This window comes from Apaloderma vittatum, unplaced genomic scaffold (genome assembly GCF_000703405.1).
Source record: "Apaloderma vittatum isolate BGI_N311 unplaced genomic scaffold, ASM70340v1 scaffold9145, whole genome shotgun sequence".
In the NCBI taxonomy this organism is placed as follows: domain Eukaryota; kingdom Metazoa; phylum Chordata; class Aves; order Trogoniformes; family Trogonidae; genus Apaloderma; species Apaloderma vittatum.
Window position 1 is genome coordinate 11,258 of NW_009715604.1, and position 17,263 is coordinate 28,520.

The 17,263-nt window shown below is 35.8% G+C and overlaps 1 protein-coding gene across 1 annotated transcript in view; it reads left to right on the plus strand.

Moving 5' to 3' along the window:
* Positions 1 to 1,183: 1,183 nt before the first annotated feature.
* UNC13C (unc-13 homolog C (C. elegans)) overlaps positions 1,184 to 17,263 on the plus strand; it is a 136,504-nt gene continuing 120,424 nt past the window's right edge. Inside the window, exon 1 of the mRNA XM_009869223.1 lies at positions 1,184 to 4,284. Within this exon, the coding sequence (XP_009867525.1) occupies positions 1,320 to 4,284 (2,965 nt within the window). The 5' untranslated portion in view covers positions 1,184 to 1,319. The remainder of the gene's footprint in view (positions 4,285 to 17,263) is intronic.

Here is a 17,263-nt window from a genome sequence, read left to right on the forward strand (position 1 = left end):
TATGAAATAGAAACTTCCAGATACCTCACAAAATCTTTTCTTATGCCTCCACGTTTTAGAACAAATTGCTTTCCTTTTGTAATGGCATTTGTTATCGTCCAGAGACTTGTGAACCATATTTGTTTCTACTTCTCCCTCTTATTTTGTATAGGTTTGGTTGTTTTGGTTTTGGGAACAGAACAATGTAAAACTTAATAACCTCTATGAGAATATTGCATGAGTTGTCATGATTTCATAGAATCATAGAATGATTTAGGTTGGAAGGGAACTCAAAGATCACCTAGTTCCAGCCCCCTCTGTCATGGCAGGGACATCTCGCACTAGATCAGGTTGCTCAATGCTCCATCCCGCCTGGCCTTGAACACTTGTCAGGATGGAGCATCCACAACATCCATGGGCAACCTGTTCCGGTGCCTCAACACCCTCAGGGTAAAGAACTTTCTTGTTATTTTTCTATTTTTCTGTAGGTTATTCCTATTTTTTTTTCTTCTTAAGGAAGAGAAATCAGGAAGGTATGCCCACTTTAAGTCCTGGTTTACCATAACATGTGTTGAAGTTGAGTATAAAAAGAAAGCATCTACTTATCAAACCGTAGTCATGTCATTCAATCTCAAGGCAGAAGAGTATTTTATGGATGCAATACTGATTGGTTGCACAGATCCCTGCCTTACTCCAAAAGATGAAGCAAGAGAGACTTTTCTATTTCTATTTTATTAGCTTGTATATATTTTTTTCCTGCTGCTGTATGTCATATGGATCTAAATTGAACTATCATTGTTCTGAAAGAAAGCAGACAGCATTAATACCAAATTTTTCAGATTAAACTAGACAAAGAAGCCTGTAAATGAGTATGGCTTATTTAAGTTAAAAAATATTTGCCTAGAACTGCTTTCAGCTTTAATTGTTCATGAAAAATTCCATTCAGACAATTATGGGGAATGTACAAAAAATTACTTAACTCCTCTGTGTTTCCGTTGTAACCCAGTTAAAACAACATCAGTGTTATTGAATTATAAGTTTGTTTGGCAGCCATTGTAATGTCATTCCCTCCTTTTTAGACACTTGAAGAAGCCATGCGCAACACAGCGAGATTTTGCAAGACATATGAAACTCCTTCAGGATTTGGTTTCAAACGAGCGGATGTGTGATTATTTTTTTGATTTTTCTTATTTTTTTGGTCAAATACTAAAGTATCACTAGTTTATGTATCTATAGTATCTGTTGATGAAATATTTGCTGATGATCCTGTTGGAGATACAAATACTTGTCTGGACCCAAAATTGTGTTTTGTGGAAACAGCCTAATATAAATTACACTCCATGGTTTCTGCCCTCTTAAAGAGCCTGATCTCACCTTACATATATAAGATTTGCAAAGGAATGTTTACAAAGAAATCGGGAAATAGTACAAAAAGGAAAGAGAGTTGTCAGAGCAAAAAGGAACAAGACTTAACTCAGATTGGACAAACAAAGAATCCAAAATTTTCAAATACTTTAAAAAGCACTGTTAAAAAGATTGCCAAATGTCCATCTGCTCGCAACTTATCAACTGAAGAAGAGGAAAGTAATCGAGAATTTTCACTTTCTCCAACATTCAGTTACAGAGTTGCTATTGCTAATGGACTGCAAAAGCATATTTTTGTAACAAACAATAACAATGAAGATATAGTTCATGATCTGTCTTCAAATGATAGTTCGTGTTCTGAGTCATTAAGTGAAGTAAAAAATAGTAGCAAGAAGAACGAATACTTATCACACACAATGCCTGTGAGACGCAACAGAAAAAGCTTAAGCAGCCTTGCGCCATCTGATGGAAGTTCGGATGGAGAACGCACTTTGCACACGCTGAAGCTGGGAGCTTTACGAAAACTGAGAAAATGGAAGAAGAGCCAAGAATGTGTCTCATCAGACTCAGAACTAAGTACATGGAAGAAAACATGGGGGTTAAGAAGTAAATCTCTAGACAGAGCTGGCCGTCACCAGAAATCAAATACTCTTGAACCTGGCTTTAGTTCGACAGGTTGTATTAGTCAAACCCATGATGTTATGGAAATGATCTTCAAAGAGCTTCAGGGAATAAGTCAAATTGAAACTGAACTCTCTGAATTAAGAGGGCATGTTAATGCTCTGAAACAATCAATTGATGAAATTTCTAGTAGTGTAGAAGTTGTACAAAATGAAATTGAACAATTGCGAACTGGATTTGTACAGTCCAGAAGAGAAACTCGGGACATACATGACTACATTAAGCAGATAGGCCATCCAGGAAACAAAGCAAGCCTTAGGTTTCTAAATGTGCCAGAAGAGAGGCTTGAAAAAACTGAAAGCATGGTTTACAAAATATTAATAGATAAAATGGGGTTCTCAGAGGCACAAAGCACAATTAAAATTGAGTTTGCCCAAAGGCTGGGGCAACAAAGAGACTGTCCAAATGCAAAGCCAAGACCCATTCTTGTTTACTTTGAGTCATCACAACAGAGAGATTTGGTTTTAAAAAAGTCTTACAAACTGAAGGGAACTGGCATTGGAATTTCTACAGATCTATTTTCCCATGACGTAAGAGACAAAAAAGAAAGAGGGCTACCTTCCTCTCAGACATATGAGAGTATGGATATGAAGCTTTTAACTGTGGAGACAAAAACTAAAATCCATGATTGGGAATCACCTGACAGTGATAAAGACTTGGAATCAGATATAAATAAGAACAGTTATGCGAAGATATCTAAATCAGCACTTCAGGTAAAAACAAACACTACAAAGGCGAGTATTGAGTCTCCAAATACTGAAGACCTTAATAGAACTGCTGACGATAACACCTTTTCTAACAGAAGAAATTACGGCAATCAGTCGCCAGAATTTGACAACATGGAAAAACAGTCACAGACCTATTATTCAGATGTGACTCCGCTGTGGCATTTACAGAATGACTTTGCGACACCAAAACTCAGCCGTTCAGAGTCAGATTTCTCAAAGTTGTGTCAGTCTTACTCTGAGGATTTTTCAGAAAATCAGTATTTTAGCAGAACAAATGGTGGTTCGCTATTGTCTTCCTCCGATCGAGAACTTTGGCAACGAAGGCAAGATGATTCTACGGTCTGGTATAGCAGTTCCCAGGAACAGACTTTTGTACAAGATGTGCAACAGTATCCAGAGCAAAATGAAGTAGAGAACACAGCAGCTGTTGACAGTGGAGTAAGCAATGGAATAATATGTGCATCTGGAGACAGAAGCCACTTCAGTGATTCTCAGCTTTCTTTACATGATGATCTTTCGCCATGGAAAGACTGGAATCACTTGAAACAAGGGGCAGATATGGGCCTAGACTCATCCACACAGGACGTTTTTGTGTATGATATGAGCAGTCCTTCAGATCAACAGACAGATTTTGGAAAGTGCCAAAGTTCTGACCTCCAGTATGATACTGAAAGCTACGATTTTACCCTAGATGGTACTTCTCCATCATGTCCAGGCCTTGATAGCGAATCACAAAGTCAGTGGACGGGTCAATATGATGATTATCAGGAAACAAATTCTATCTCCTCTTACCAGAATCAAAACAGACTGCCTATGATGTACCGAAGTCAGAGTGAACTACCAAGTGACGACTCAGAAGAAACAGCCCCTAAATCATGGCATAGCCGATTAAGCATAGATCTTTCTGACAAGTCTTTCAGCTTTCCTAAATTTGGATCTACACTTCAACGCGCTAAGTCAGCTTTAGAAGTAGTGTGGAATAAAAGTACACAAAGTCTAAGTGGCTACGAAGACAGTGGATCATCTTTCATGGGAAGGTTTAGAACTTTATCTCAGTCTACTGCAAATGAATCAAGTACAACACTCGATTCTGATGTTTATGCTGAGCCTTATTGCTACAAAGCAGAGTATGAGGAAGACTTAATTGAACCACCTGGTGAGAATGAAACAGACTATGTAGAAGTAATGGAACAAGTCCTTGCTAAACTAGAAAATAGAACTAATAGTAGTGAAACCAGTGAGCAGGTCCAAGAATATGAACTGGGGCAGCCTTTGTATGAAGCTCCGTATGCAGTATTACCAGAGGAGCAATATGACACACAATTTAATGGTGTGGTCATTGAACAGATATTGGAAGTTGAAAGTGACATGGCTGCTGACACAGAAGTAAGGGAAGATGAAAATCAGAACATCCCAGAGATGCTTACTGAAACTCCAAAGAAAAAAAGAATTCGACCATCATTTAAAGAAGCTGCTTTAAAAGCATACAAGAAACAAATGAATGAGTTGGAAGAGAAGATCCTTGCTGGAGGTAATAGTATTTTAATACTCTATTTTAAATAAAATGCTGTTCTTACTAGAATTGGACATGTATGGTACTGGATAACTTTAATTGAATTTGGTGATAAAAATTCTCCTTATATCTGATTTTGTTCGTTGGGTGAAGTAGTCCCATAGAAGTCAAAAGGGTAAAATCTTACAAGTTTGTTTTGAAGGAATTTTATGAATATTTTTAATCTAACATGTTTTTTGAAAATTGGATTTCACAAGACTTAAATCATAGAAAAAGAATGAAACAGTACATTGTTCCTGGTTTTCTTATAGCTTTATAAATGTATTCCCAGGAATACTCCAAATTTTTTGATATCACAGTGCTTTCTTTAACAGTTTTCAAGGCATAGTTAGGTCTATATTCAATGCTGTTGAGCAGTGTTCTTCATTCTATATGAGACCTGTAACTTCTTATGTGCTTGTGAGAATGCATGTATAAACTGATTCTAATTCTGCCCTAAGTTGTACTCGAGTAAGCCTCAAACAAGTAGGCTTTCCCCAAAAACAAGAAGAGAGAGGTGTGGAGGAAAGAGAAGTGTATGTGGTAGCATCTATGCATGGAGAGGTGGTGGAAAGGAACTTAACTCATAGAGTTAATATTTATTCGTGATCATTATCTGCTGTGTTAAGAGACTTCAAAGCAGACAATCATATACATAACTTTAATATCTCTAGTAATACACGAATAGGGTGATTTTCAATATTAACATATACTGTGCATTTCAATGGGAGCACATAATTCCTGTAGCTAGCCAGATGGTAATTGTCACCTTGACTGCCTTGAGAAAGTAATCATCTGATACGTTTGTTTTAAAAATGAAGAATTGCGCCTTTAGCCAAAGGCTGTGTTTGGTAGTAATGCGCATCCACAGCTTGAGAATCTGATAAAGTCTCTTGTACATGGACAACTACTTTTACAATGAATGTATAGTCAAGCTGAAAGTATATTACAGATGCAATTAAATATTGTTAGTATCAAGGTTTATTTTAAAGTCTATTTGTACAGTCAGATAATGACACTAGATTGTAGATTTGTATTTTGCAGATATCTTTCTGCTGTACTGTGTTAGACACTAGGTGGTGTGTGCATGAAGAAACAACTAGGGATAGCTAGTATTTTCATTATTTTTTCATGATTTTGTGAGGAATAGGAGAGGGAGACCACAGTCATTCTACCTAGTCATTGTTTTATAATAGGAATATAAAGGCCTGGGCACCTAATTAAAGAAAGCACATAGGAAAGACCCCCTAAAAAAGTGAAACCCAGATTGTTTCCACTGTTTAGAGCCTGTGCATTTGTATATGTTATCTAATAACATAAGCTCTTAGAAAATGGGAAATAACTTTGATGTTACATCTCATGTGATCAGTTCCACGAATTGTGCATTTGTTCTTCTTTTAATCTAGCAGGTGAAAGACCTCTTTAAATCTCTTAGTCTATTGACACTTTTTTCTTCTGAATTGCTGAAGCATCTCTTATAGTATATTTACAGAGAAACCAACTGACACCAAGGCTGGTTTATGAAAAAGTGTTATTGTGTGTAGTCTGTGGGGAATAAAGTGTCGGATGGCTATAAGATATCAAACTAGGACTTCTGTTTTTGTTTCCACTGAAATAGAAGGGAGTACAGTAAGAAGTTAAGGGGAATTTACAGATCAACTACTACAACACCACTACTCAGATTATTATGAAAACAGTACTCATTGACTCAAGTCTTGCCACTTGGTTTTCCACACCAACAGGGAGGATGTGTTTCAATCAGGGATTCTGCCTCAGCAGTCCCTCGTTTGTTACAAATCTATCTTAGGTCCTGTAGTTTTACAAAACAGTATTTTGTGGTTTGTACCTCATGTGGTTTGTACCTTATATTATTTTACCTTTTAATATCTGAAGAACACTTAACAATTCTTCAGAATTCAACACTTTCAAATATATTTCCTCTCTGGAGTAGTCTACTAAAAGAATACATTACCAGAAAAACTTCTACTGAGTGGTATGCAGTATTATTGAAGTCTTGATTTTTACTTTTAGTGAGCTGGTTGTTATTATGGACACGCTATTCACAGAGCATAGAAACCACAGACAGAATCTCCATCCTTGGAGATACTCAAAAGCTATCTAGGCATCCTTGTGGGCAATCTGGTCTTGGTGGCCCTTCCTGAACAGGATTGTTAGACAACTGGTCTGTAATAAGGAAATAGATTTATTTTTTTTATGTATATTTTGTATGCAGCCTTTGAAGAAGGATGACATCTTAATGTCAGTTTGTCCTCTAAGATAAAACATGTTAAACATCATTTATTGCTTGAATTGCACACCAATTTTGATTTCGCATAGGAAGCATCATTTTGTAAATCGGTTCTTAAAGGAGTTCTACAAAAGACACAAAGTGTAATGTTCATAGCCTTTCATTTTTCACAACCTACCTCCTCCTCTTTATGTGTAGATTCACATATATCCAGAGAATATTTGAGTTATTATTTAAGCAAATAGTAGTTTGGGATATATCTTCCTTTTAATATTTGCTGGAGCAATAATAACATTAAAGAAAAGTGACTAATAGCTGATTGAGGATTTACATGACTCTTAAAATGGACTAGGGTTTTTTTTTTACTCTCTTACCCGTGTAACTGATTCACAGTCAAATTCTGATTTTACTTGCAGATGGAAAAGTGCTAGTTGCACATGAAGCTTCTTGACGCAATTTTCGTTATATAACCAAAGCAGAACCTGTTGTTTTGTGAATTGTTTCATCTCTCCATGTAGGCAGGAGCAGGTAGACAGCAATCTGGCCAACCAGAGATATATCTGGGTAATACAGTAGTGTTACTTATTCAGTTTAATACAAAATAAAGGTTTAGGATGCTATTATTTTCTTTCTAATAATGTATTAGGTAAGGTCGTTGAAACTTTGGTACATAAATAATTTATTAGTGCACAAGAGCCCCATCGGATAGTCCTATGTCTTTAGCTGGAGAGAAGAAAATAGACTATGGGCTGATTGCTTATGTATTATTTATTACAATGTGGTTTTGGAGACGTGCTGGAATGAAAGTAATAGGGGTATGAGAGGAGACGTGAGCGGTACATGAGTAATCCTCGGATTTAAATCTTATAAGGACATGGAGGCATTGCGATGATGCATGTATATTAATAGAAAGATTGATAGCTTTTTAGAAAAATATCAGAGAATTGCTAGCCAGTAGTTTGTTTCTTTGTATGCTGTATTTGAGAATAACTCCTACTTTTTCATTTGTTGTTTCAGTCTTCACTTGTTATTTTCTAGCTTTTTCCCTAGTGGCTTCTTTCATTCCGTCTTGTTATCTTTCAATGTTGCCTTTAGAATAAGCATAATTCTCTCTCTTGATGAAATTATCACTCTGGATAAGCTTCCAGTAGCGTGCACTCTTCTTACTTGCTTTTAATTATAACATAGACTTTTTCTACGAATGTTACAAGCATAGTTGGGGAAGACCTTAAAATTATTGGGTGACTTGTTAGTTTTTAAAAAGCTTTTGGTCTGAATTTTCTGCCACAGAGTAACCTGTAGATGTTTATGGTGTCAAGATGGGTGAACTACTCTTACACTATACATACATACAGTGTCAAGTCAGAGGGCCAGGGATGGGAGCTGCCTCTTTAACAATGGATAAAAATGGGTTTTCTGTTGTTTTAATGGAAGGATTTGTATTACGTTTAGTGATGTCTGACTGAAGAACAAAACTTAAAGATCAGTATCAATACAGCCTTAATAATAAATAATAAAGTTTCTTCTTAGGCTCCTGGTGCAGACTGGATAAGGGAAGGACATCTAGTCATCTTGCAGAAATTCTTTGAAATCTATAAGACCTGTCAGTTGTCATTACTACGTCATTTCTTTTTTTGCTGTTAAAAAACTTACATTTGTACTTATTGTTTAGTGAATAATGGTGCTGTGGTATTGTTGAAGATTTAGACATAGTTAAATCTAAACAAGCTGTCTTGAACTAATGCAGTTTTAAGGTGATATAGTTTTGCCATACATATGGCTTTAGGTGTACATCACTGTAAACACTCACAAGAAGCCCCCACTGGAAAGCCTGAAGCAGAATTCTGGCTACACTTTGTTTCCTTTGTGTTTAGCGTTGCCTTGTACACTATAATGAAACTTTTTTTTTACCGTGTTCTCATTCAGATGCTTTTTCTTCACTGAGCTCAATGGCATTTCTCATCTTTCTAATCTCGGGCTTAGTAATGCGGGCGGGGGAAGGGGAAAGTTCATGACTGAGTATACTGCAATTAGTCTTGGCATCATTGTGAAAGAGTAGCCCAGACAGGAACACTTTTAGTTAGTAAAAATTAACAGAATTAAGAGCCACAAAATCTCTGTTCTGTTTCAAAATACTGCAGCCACAGTAGTCAGTGATACAAGGTTTTGTTTGTACCGTATCACTAGTAGATTTTGTTATTTTTTTTTTAACCTGGAGTGATGAAAGGCTTCACTAAGAAAAGGGCTGATTGTGTATGCTGTGTGGCTGATATAGTTGATCTGCAAAGTATATTCAAATTCAAATATATATTCACCTAATATATGAGGTATAAACAGCTGTATTGGGGGACATAATACTTTTCATTAGAAGTTGATTCAGCTAATTAATTTTCTCCTCATATGTAAATAATGTAAAAAGGTAGACTAGAGAATCTTCATCAGTGTAAATTCCCTTCTATATTCACGTTAGAAGATAGTGACAATGGAATTGAGGCACTGTGTAAACAAGCTGGAGAAAAATGGATATTCTTGCTATACACTTGAATAGATGTGTGGTGCTGAAGAAGCAAGATTTATTGCAATTTAAGGAGTCTCTTTGGGTGCTATATTGGGGATGACAATTAACTACAACATTTAATAATCCGCTTTTTCCAACAGTCCATTTTTTTCTTTCCTAACTTCATATTAGGGCCTGTCTTTTAGTCAGGTAAACAAAACGATGATATCTTTCAAATTTTGTGGGATAACAAGCTGAAGTGGAGAAGAACTAAATGTGTTTTGGGTGATCTGGGTAGGAGCTGATAAATACAGCATATTCCTGCACTCTAGCCTACTTAGCTAAAATTCTAGAAAACCATTTTTTGTACATATATGTGTGTCTGTGTATGTAGAAGTGCTCTGGAAAACTTGTAGTAATATTACAGGAAGTAAAACAGTGTTCTAAACAGTTGTTAACAACTCCACGAATTCAGTCAAGATGTTGCAGGTGAAACAATGTGTAATGATTTGACTGAGTTTCTCTTGCATATGTTTGTGTTTCATGCATGTAAGATTCTATGAATTTATTTTTTTTCTTGCTACTGGTTTCTCTCTAGAGTCAGATGTAAGTCTTCATATCCTTCCCTTCTCACTTCTATCCTTCAATGAGGAAAAGAGGTATCAGATTTAAGACAGTAAATGTCATCTTGAGATAACAGAATTATAAAAAGATTGAATTAGAAAAAATATGTGAGAAAATGTAGTCACTTAATGACAAAGGTGATACCTCCGTCTTCTGTCTGTGAAGAAAGAGGAAGTAGTTACATTCACTACCTGCTCTAAAGTTAGGACTTATGAAAGGATGATCTGCATCAGTTGCTTGCTACTCCATGTTCAGACTATCAAGAGAGGAATTAGAGTAAAGAAAATTATTCGGAGAGTCGTGATCATAATCTTAGAGACTTCTATCATTCATAAAAGCAAACCCCTATTAACAAGAAGTTATGTGGTTTTCCAAGATCTCTTTAAAATAAATCCAAGTTTTAGAAACCTTGAGTGAAAGAATTCTTTAAAAAACAGTTTAATATGTCTTTAAAAAAGCATAATAGTGTTCTTATGGCTGATTGTATTTTAATTCTGTAGTTACAGGTTTCATGTTCAACAGAAAATCATAGATTGTAATAGCACATCTTTTTGAAGGAGGAATTGTAACCAAATAAATTGAAGATCAGCAGTTTGATGTAGCATTGTTACTCTTACTGAAACAATGTGCCTTACATCAGGAAAACATGTCCCAAATACACTCCCAAAACAGTCTGGAAATCCAAAAAATTCTGTTATCAGATGCCTTTTTTGCTGGAATAGCTATACCTATTATTTAATCATTAAAAAAAAACCAAACCCAAGAAAACATACCAAAAAAGCCATGAGAAAAGAACCACAAAAAAACCCCAAAAAACAACAGCCACCAAATAAAAACAAATCCTCCACATACTTAATCGATAAGGTTTAGTGGAAAACATCCGTATTTTGGCCATTCATTAATAACAAACAACCAAAAAATGGAAAAAGACCTACCCCAAACCACTTCTGTTTGGAGAATTACTTCCTTTTTCAAGAACAGTAATTCATTAAAACTTCTGGTTTCCTTGATAAAAGAAGAAAGTCTCTATTGCTCTACTCTTTATGAGTACAGGTGTCTATTTAATACTGTCTTCACTGGCTTTAGAATTAATGTAGATTGTTTAATATTCATGAAATTTGCCTGCCCTTTTTGTGCTTAAATAGATTTAAAATAAATTTGCCAGAACTAAGAGAAGACCTGGATATGAATGTCAGTTCCAAGGATTTATTTATACTGATTCTGCTGTGGAAATGAACACAAATCAATGTTTTATTAGTGAGATTAAGAAATATTTTCTATTTTTATTTCTAAAATGTTTAAGCCTTTTCTTTAGGTCATCATATTTTAGAAGCAGAAATAACACTGCATTTTATAATACAGCTTCAGGATAAAAGGAATCTTGTTAAAGCAACTGGCTGAAAAAATATCCAGACATGCATTTAAAATATTTAATGACTTGGAAAACTTGAGTTCATAAATATGCTCAAATCTTCTTCTGATGTATCGGGGAGGTAGAATATTACAGCAAAGTGTGAAACTCAAGAGACTCTCTGTTTTGCTGCCAAAGTGAAATTCTGACTACTTTCATGGGACAGATGCCAGATTTTTTCTTTGTGCACATTTTCCAGCTGATCAATGGCGTACCTGCACAGTTGTGTCTCCCTGGTACTCTAAAGAGGAGAAAATGTCTGAAACCTCTCCAGTTCATGCTGATGCAAAATTATTGTTGAAACTGATGAAATTCTATGATCTATAAAATTATTAAGATAGTTTTGGTAAACTTGGAAATAAAGACAGGATTGATTGATATATAGCAGATAGACGTTAACTAGGAAAAAAATGAAAACGCTAGGGAACACAGAACAGTCTGTAATCTGCTTTCACTAAGGGAGTAGTGGTAAAAAGCAAGCTGCTGACTGATATGCTAGTAGCTTCTCTGGAGTTGACTACTGAAACCAGTTGGACCACTGGAATCTCAGAGATGTAATGTGTCAAAATATCTTTTTTTGACTCTTATTTCTCCTCTTTGAGAAATTAGGTTTCTTGATCAGAGGCCAAATGGCAGCAAGTGATCTCTGAATGCAATCACAGATTCATAAACTATGTGTAGTTCTGGGTATCATGAGTGTAATTGCAGCCTCACCAGAGGAATTCTTGTGCATCAGCTGAATATACACCAACATGGAGTAAAGACAGAGAGACATGATGAATTTTTTAGTGAGTGTAAAATAAACTAGGAGAGAAGAATATGTATAAAATGGATGAGTAACAACTAAAGCAGTTTTTAATATTAACCTGCCGATCTTCCTGTTCCATTTAGCACAAACAAGATAGAGCTGATGGTTCTTTGCATCCATAAGGCAGGGAAGATACTGCAAATATGTAGTGTAATTTTGTTTGTGAACTTCTTAAAAGGCATGTTGGCAGGAAATTTTCTCTTCTCTATATGTATAAAAAAAAACCAGAGGAGAAGACATACCTTTTCCTATTAACTATAAAAAGGGATTGTGGAATGCAGAAGGGGTTATGCAAGTCCTGTCAGGCAGAGAAAGACCAATAGAACCAAAAGTCATGCTTTGAATTCCAGTATACCATATACTATAGCCTTAACATCGGTGCATGTCTTTGATTTTGCATAATTATTCCAGCTTACAATTTTCAAGAAGACGTGAAACAAATGGTGTGTATTTTGATTTTGTTTCTACCTATAGCATTAAAACTAAGTGAAGAAGACAACTTTTGTTTAATGTTTTGTTAAGGAGGTATTTTTTTCCATTTTTCATTTTTTCTTCAAAACATAGAACTAGTTTTTACAGAAGTGTCAAGCAGTGAAGTGAATTCAGTAATATATGAAGAATATTTTGAATTCTAACTCCATCCTGCCAAATATCATATCATATCATATCATGGCCTAAGCTGGAAGGGACCTTAGAGATCATTTTAATCCAGCCTCCCTGTCGCCAGGGATGCTACCTTTCAACTAGATCAGGCAACACATGGGGACCGAACAGGAATCAAACCCACGACCTTAGCGTTGTTAGCACCACGCTCAGCTGACTGAGCTAAAATACTTGCAACCTATTCCAGATTAGTGTCTTCTGAGGACTCTGTGAAATTCTTTTCATCAAACCTGTTAAGAGCATTGGCTGAAATCAACATGTATGATATTGGTAGACACCCCACATGATACTTGTGCCAGAAAAATTACTCCCAAATAGCACAATGCAACTATACATCATTTTCTACCAATTTCACCTTCACTGTATTTATCTTGCTTATGTAGAGAATGTCATGAAAAACAGTTTTCAAAAATCTTATTAGCATTGTAATATGTCAAGTCTCTGCCTTCTCATATCAGTTAAGTCGGTTTGCTTATCAGCAGAGGAAACTCTGATTTTTGTCTTATTTCATTAGGAAGCATTGGATGATGTCATCTTTTTATTCTGTATGTGATTATACATTAACTCTTTTTTTCTTCCACTACTGTAAGTCTTGAAATTAGTGTGGCTTATCTGAATTTTATCACCTCCTACCTTGAGGTTTTTTTGAAGATACTTTCAAACACTTTAAGAATTATTTTAGATAGTTCTTTAAAACTTTGCTAGGAATTGGATGCAACTCCACAGAAGAAGAAACAACTTCATACCAACAGCAGCTGTGAACATTGTAGCCTATCAAATATATGTGTTTCACAGGCATTGTTTTGCTCCTTTGTTTATGATCCTAAGTGCATATATTGGTTTTGATCTTTAACAGCTGGATATTTGTATGACTTATAGGCTTGCCAATGTTAGTATTTTATTTTACAGCAGGGGTAGAGTTTTTACGTCACCACACTTGCTTTGACCACTGCAATGGTTGAGTGTGACCTAAATATTTTACTGATGCAACCAGGCTGGATGTTGTGCTCCAAGACCATACCTGATGTGCTCAGTGATTAATGAGCTTTCAGTCCACAGGGCCAAAAATGGAACTGGCATGAAATAACTGTCCCCAAACATTTGTAGTGTGAGCACTTGAGCACCAACTGCTTTGACGTTCTGATCCTTTCTTATGGCACTCAACTATTTGCTATTGCACACAGACTTTTTGTTGCCCAAGATCATCAGCAGCTCACTTCTATGTCTCAAGCAGCCATTTAACATTCCTGCCCTACTGTCGCTTCTGACTGTGCTATTACCACAAAGCAGCTTGTATGTCTTGGTGAAGTCCTCATGTTCCGTGTAAGAAGCACCAAGGAGCATACTTTTGTTTGTTAGAGTCCTGAGGAACTACCCTCACAGTTGGTGTCAGACTGACTGGCACTTTGCTTGGAAGAAGCACGAGGAGACTTCAGCAAGTAAAGCCATGATACGGCTTCCCAAGTCAAACATTCTGTGGTAATGTTGGCTGTGTGAGTTGGAAAGACTTGCAATAATCAATTACCTAATTCATTACCCAGTTCCATTTACTGTTATCATTTGTATCAAAAGAGATAAAATATGCCTCTTTGTCCTTTGTGGATGATGGATGCTTTACCATTCTGATGTGTTCTGGGTCAGAATGCATTCTGCATTTTACTCCCTCCCATCACTCTGACAAGCCAAAACCTGGTCTTCAAGAGGACTGTAGTTTCTTGAGACCACCAAAAATTAAGAAGCACTAGTATCATACCACATTCTGTAATCAAACAGTTCTCTTAATAGTCAGTAATTTATTCTTTTAGAGGTAAGTTTCAGTAGCTTGTAGAAGTATCTAGTAGCTGTTGAAAGACAATAGAAAACAAGAGCCATTAGAAATCTAATGGACTCAATTTCTAAACACCAGAGATGTTTTTTAAAGCACATCCTCTTCTTTCAGATTTGCAGACTAGTTTATTAATAAAGGCACAAATGCAGTTTTTGTCTTCACCAAGCTGACCTCCTGTTTTGGCTCCCAATGTATCCACTAATGATTTTTCTACATCACTGCTAGTATAGTGCTAGCAGCAATTCTTCTATTTCTCCTGTCAACCAAGCTTTATTCAAGTTTGACCTTCTCTTTGTCAGACAAGCATCACTCATCTCTTATGATGTGCTGGTTTTAGTTTTATCTTTTAAGCATTATACAGAACTTCCTAGAATATGCTTCAGCAAGACAACATCCTTTAGGCTTGCATACTGTAGTGCACTGTTCTTTCATGATAATATTAGCTTCTGGGTACAGTGTTATTATTTTAGCATGGCTTAATTTGTATTATTGTTTTGGATAGACAAACTACTTATTTAATGTATGGGTTTTACTTAACCCTGTTTTTCATCCTTTTTTCCTCTTTTCTTAACAATGTATGCGAATTAGAATTTTCCAGCTTAGACTACAAACTACTTCTGTCTATGTATACTTTACACGTGTTATTTCTGTGGAACAGCTGTATTGTTATCTAATTCCAGCAAGTATTATTTGTAAAGGGTTTGGTTCCAGGAAGGACGTAATTATCTTTCAGTTTGATGTTCCTGCAGCTATTTTGCTGAATTAAAGATTAAAATGGTCATTTAAGAGAATAATGATCTTTGAATCTTTTCCTGGTTTGGAGTTATACAGTTACGCACATGTAAAAGAGTGGAAAATCAAGGTAATGTACACAATAGCGTTTTAATCCAAGGTTTTACTATTAATTTAGATTTTTATAGCCTTATTACAGTACTTGTGCTATGGTGTGAAGGGGTAGTGAATTAAATTTTTGCAATCATTAAAGAACGAGAAGTGTGTTAGGAAGATGCTCTGCTCCTCAGAAAAAGGCATCAGTGAAATAATGACACAAGGCTTGAAGGATGCATATGACTGGAAGAAAGAAATATTATCTTCTGAACTTCTTAAATTTTAATATCTCTGCTGACTAATGAGACTGTTGTCCAATTGTATTTTGGATGGTATCATAAGTTACAAAAGCAAGGGTCTGTCTTCACTTCTATACCTTGCTTACTAGTTTATCTTTGAGGCCAGAAAAATATCCTCTTTCAGACTACTCTAGGGATTACTTTTTTCTAGGAGGATTGGGTATAGAAACTAGCTATCTGGTTCCTGTGTTGTGTGGTAAGCCATAGGTGGCAACATTGCTATTAAAAATGGATGAATCAGATCACATGTTAATTTGGAAACAGTTGTTAACAGTGTAAACTTCAACTTTTATAAGATCTGCTAGTCTTCAGACTAAGTTTGAATAGTAATTATGCAGTGTTAGTAAACACTTGTTGGAAATTTCACCTAGCCTTCTGAAAACCTTTGAAGTGATATGTGGACAGAAAATAACTTGGGGGCTTATTTAAGGGGAGTGAAAGAATGCAAATAAGCCTTCCTCACCCCACTAGCACCCTCACCTGCTGTCTGGGGACTAACTTACCTCACTGGATGAACTATTTTCAGCAGAAGCCAGGATTTAGTGGTTTCTTGGATGTTATACAGCCTTTTAATATCTGGAAGTTCTTCTTAATGGAACCTTAAAGACTATTTTTAACTAGTGAATACTTTTAATTTCATGTTTACTTAAAGGTTTATGTCTGTTTATGGGAGACTTACGGAGTGGTAGTTAAGGAGGAGGGTTAGAAGTAAGAGGTAAGGAATGGTACAGAGCTGGAGAGAACTTTCTAGCTGAACACTAGTTTTTGCTAAATAATCCTTAAGGCTGTCCTCTCCTTCCTAAAGGTTTCATGTTCTGTTGTAGACTCTTAAGAATTCTGCATAGAAAATGAGCTTATTTGGAGAAATATGATAGCTGATCATCGTGCTTTCCTTGCTCAAATTAATTTTATGCTACCTTTTCTTGTTTGTATTAACTGCTATAATTACATAATTCTTCCTCTTTTTACCAGTTACCTGACTGAATATAACTGAGTTTGAAATTATCGGACTTCCTTCAATACTTGACATTTGTAAATATAATTTTCAATAGTATGTAGCTAGATGACCATCCTTCTCTTCATTCCACTACACAGGTATATGTATTGAGTGCACTGAGCTGAAACAGCAATAATTACAGAACAGTATCGATCCATGGGTATTTCCTATAGTCCTAGCAAAACTCCATGTAGTTATCTGAAATGGCATACGGTATGGAGGCAAAATATGCAAGCTATACTGGTATATCATAATGTAGAGAATTTTCACACAAAAATCTAAGAAACAAACTAAATAAGTATCACTTAGGGTTAACTAAATGAACTGGCATTTACACTGTTGTAAGTATATTCATAACTTTTTTAGGTTTGCCGTAGAATCGTCGGATGACAGAAATGAATTACACGAAGATAAGCTCTTTTAAGTAAATCATTGTCATTCAGTAGTATAATCTGAGATGTCTAGCCTCGTATCCTTGATTTGAAAACACATTCAGTGGTCTCTTGCATAATCACAGTTCATCTCTTATCTACATCAAGGAATGTTACTGTCTGTTCTGGTAGCCTAATGACTACTGAAATGAATTGCTTGGTGACTGTACACTTCCTCATTTGGCACTCTCATAGCCACAGAGAACACTTCCACAGTTGAGATTATTTCACTCATGGTGAGTTCAGAAGAAGCAATAAACAAGGAAGTTTTCAAACTAATTTTGTCTCTGAAGATGCGGCCATTTGTTACAAAAAAGAGATGTT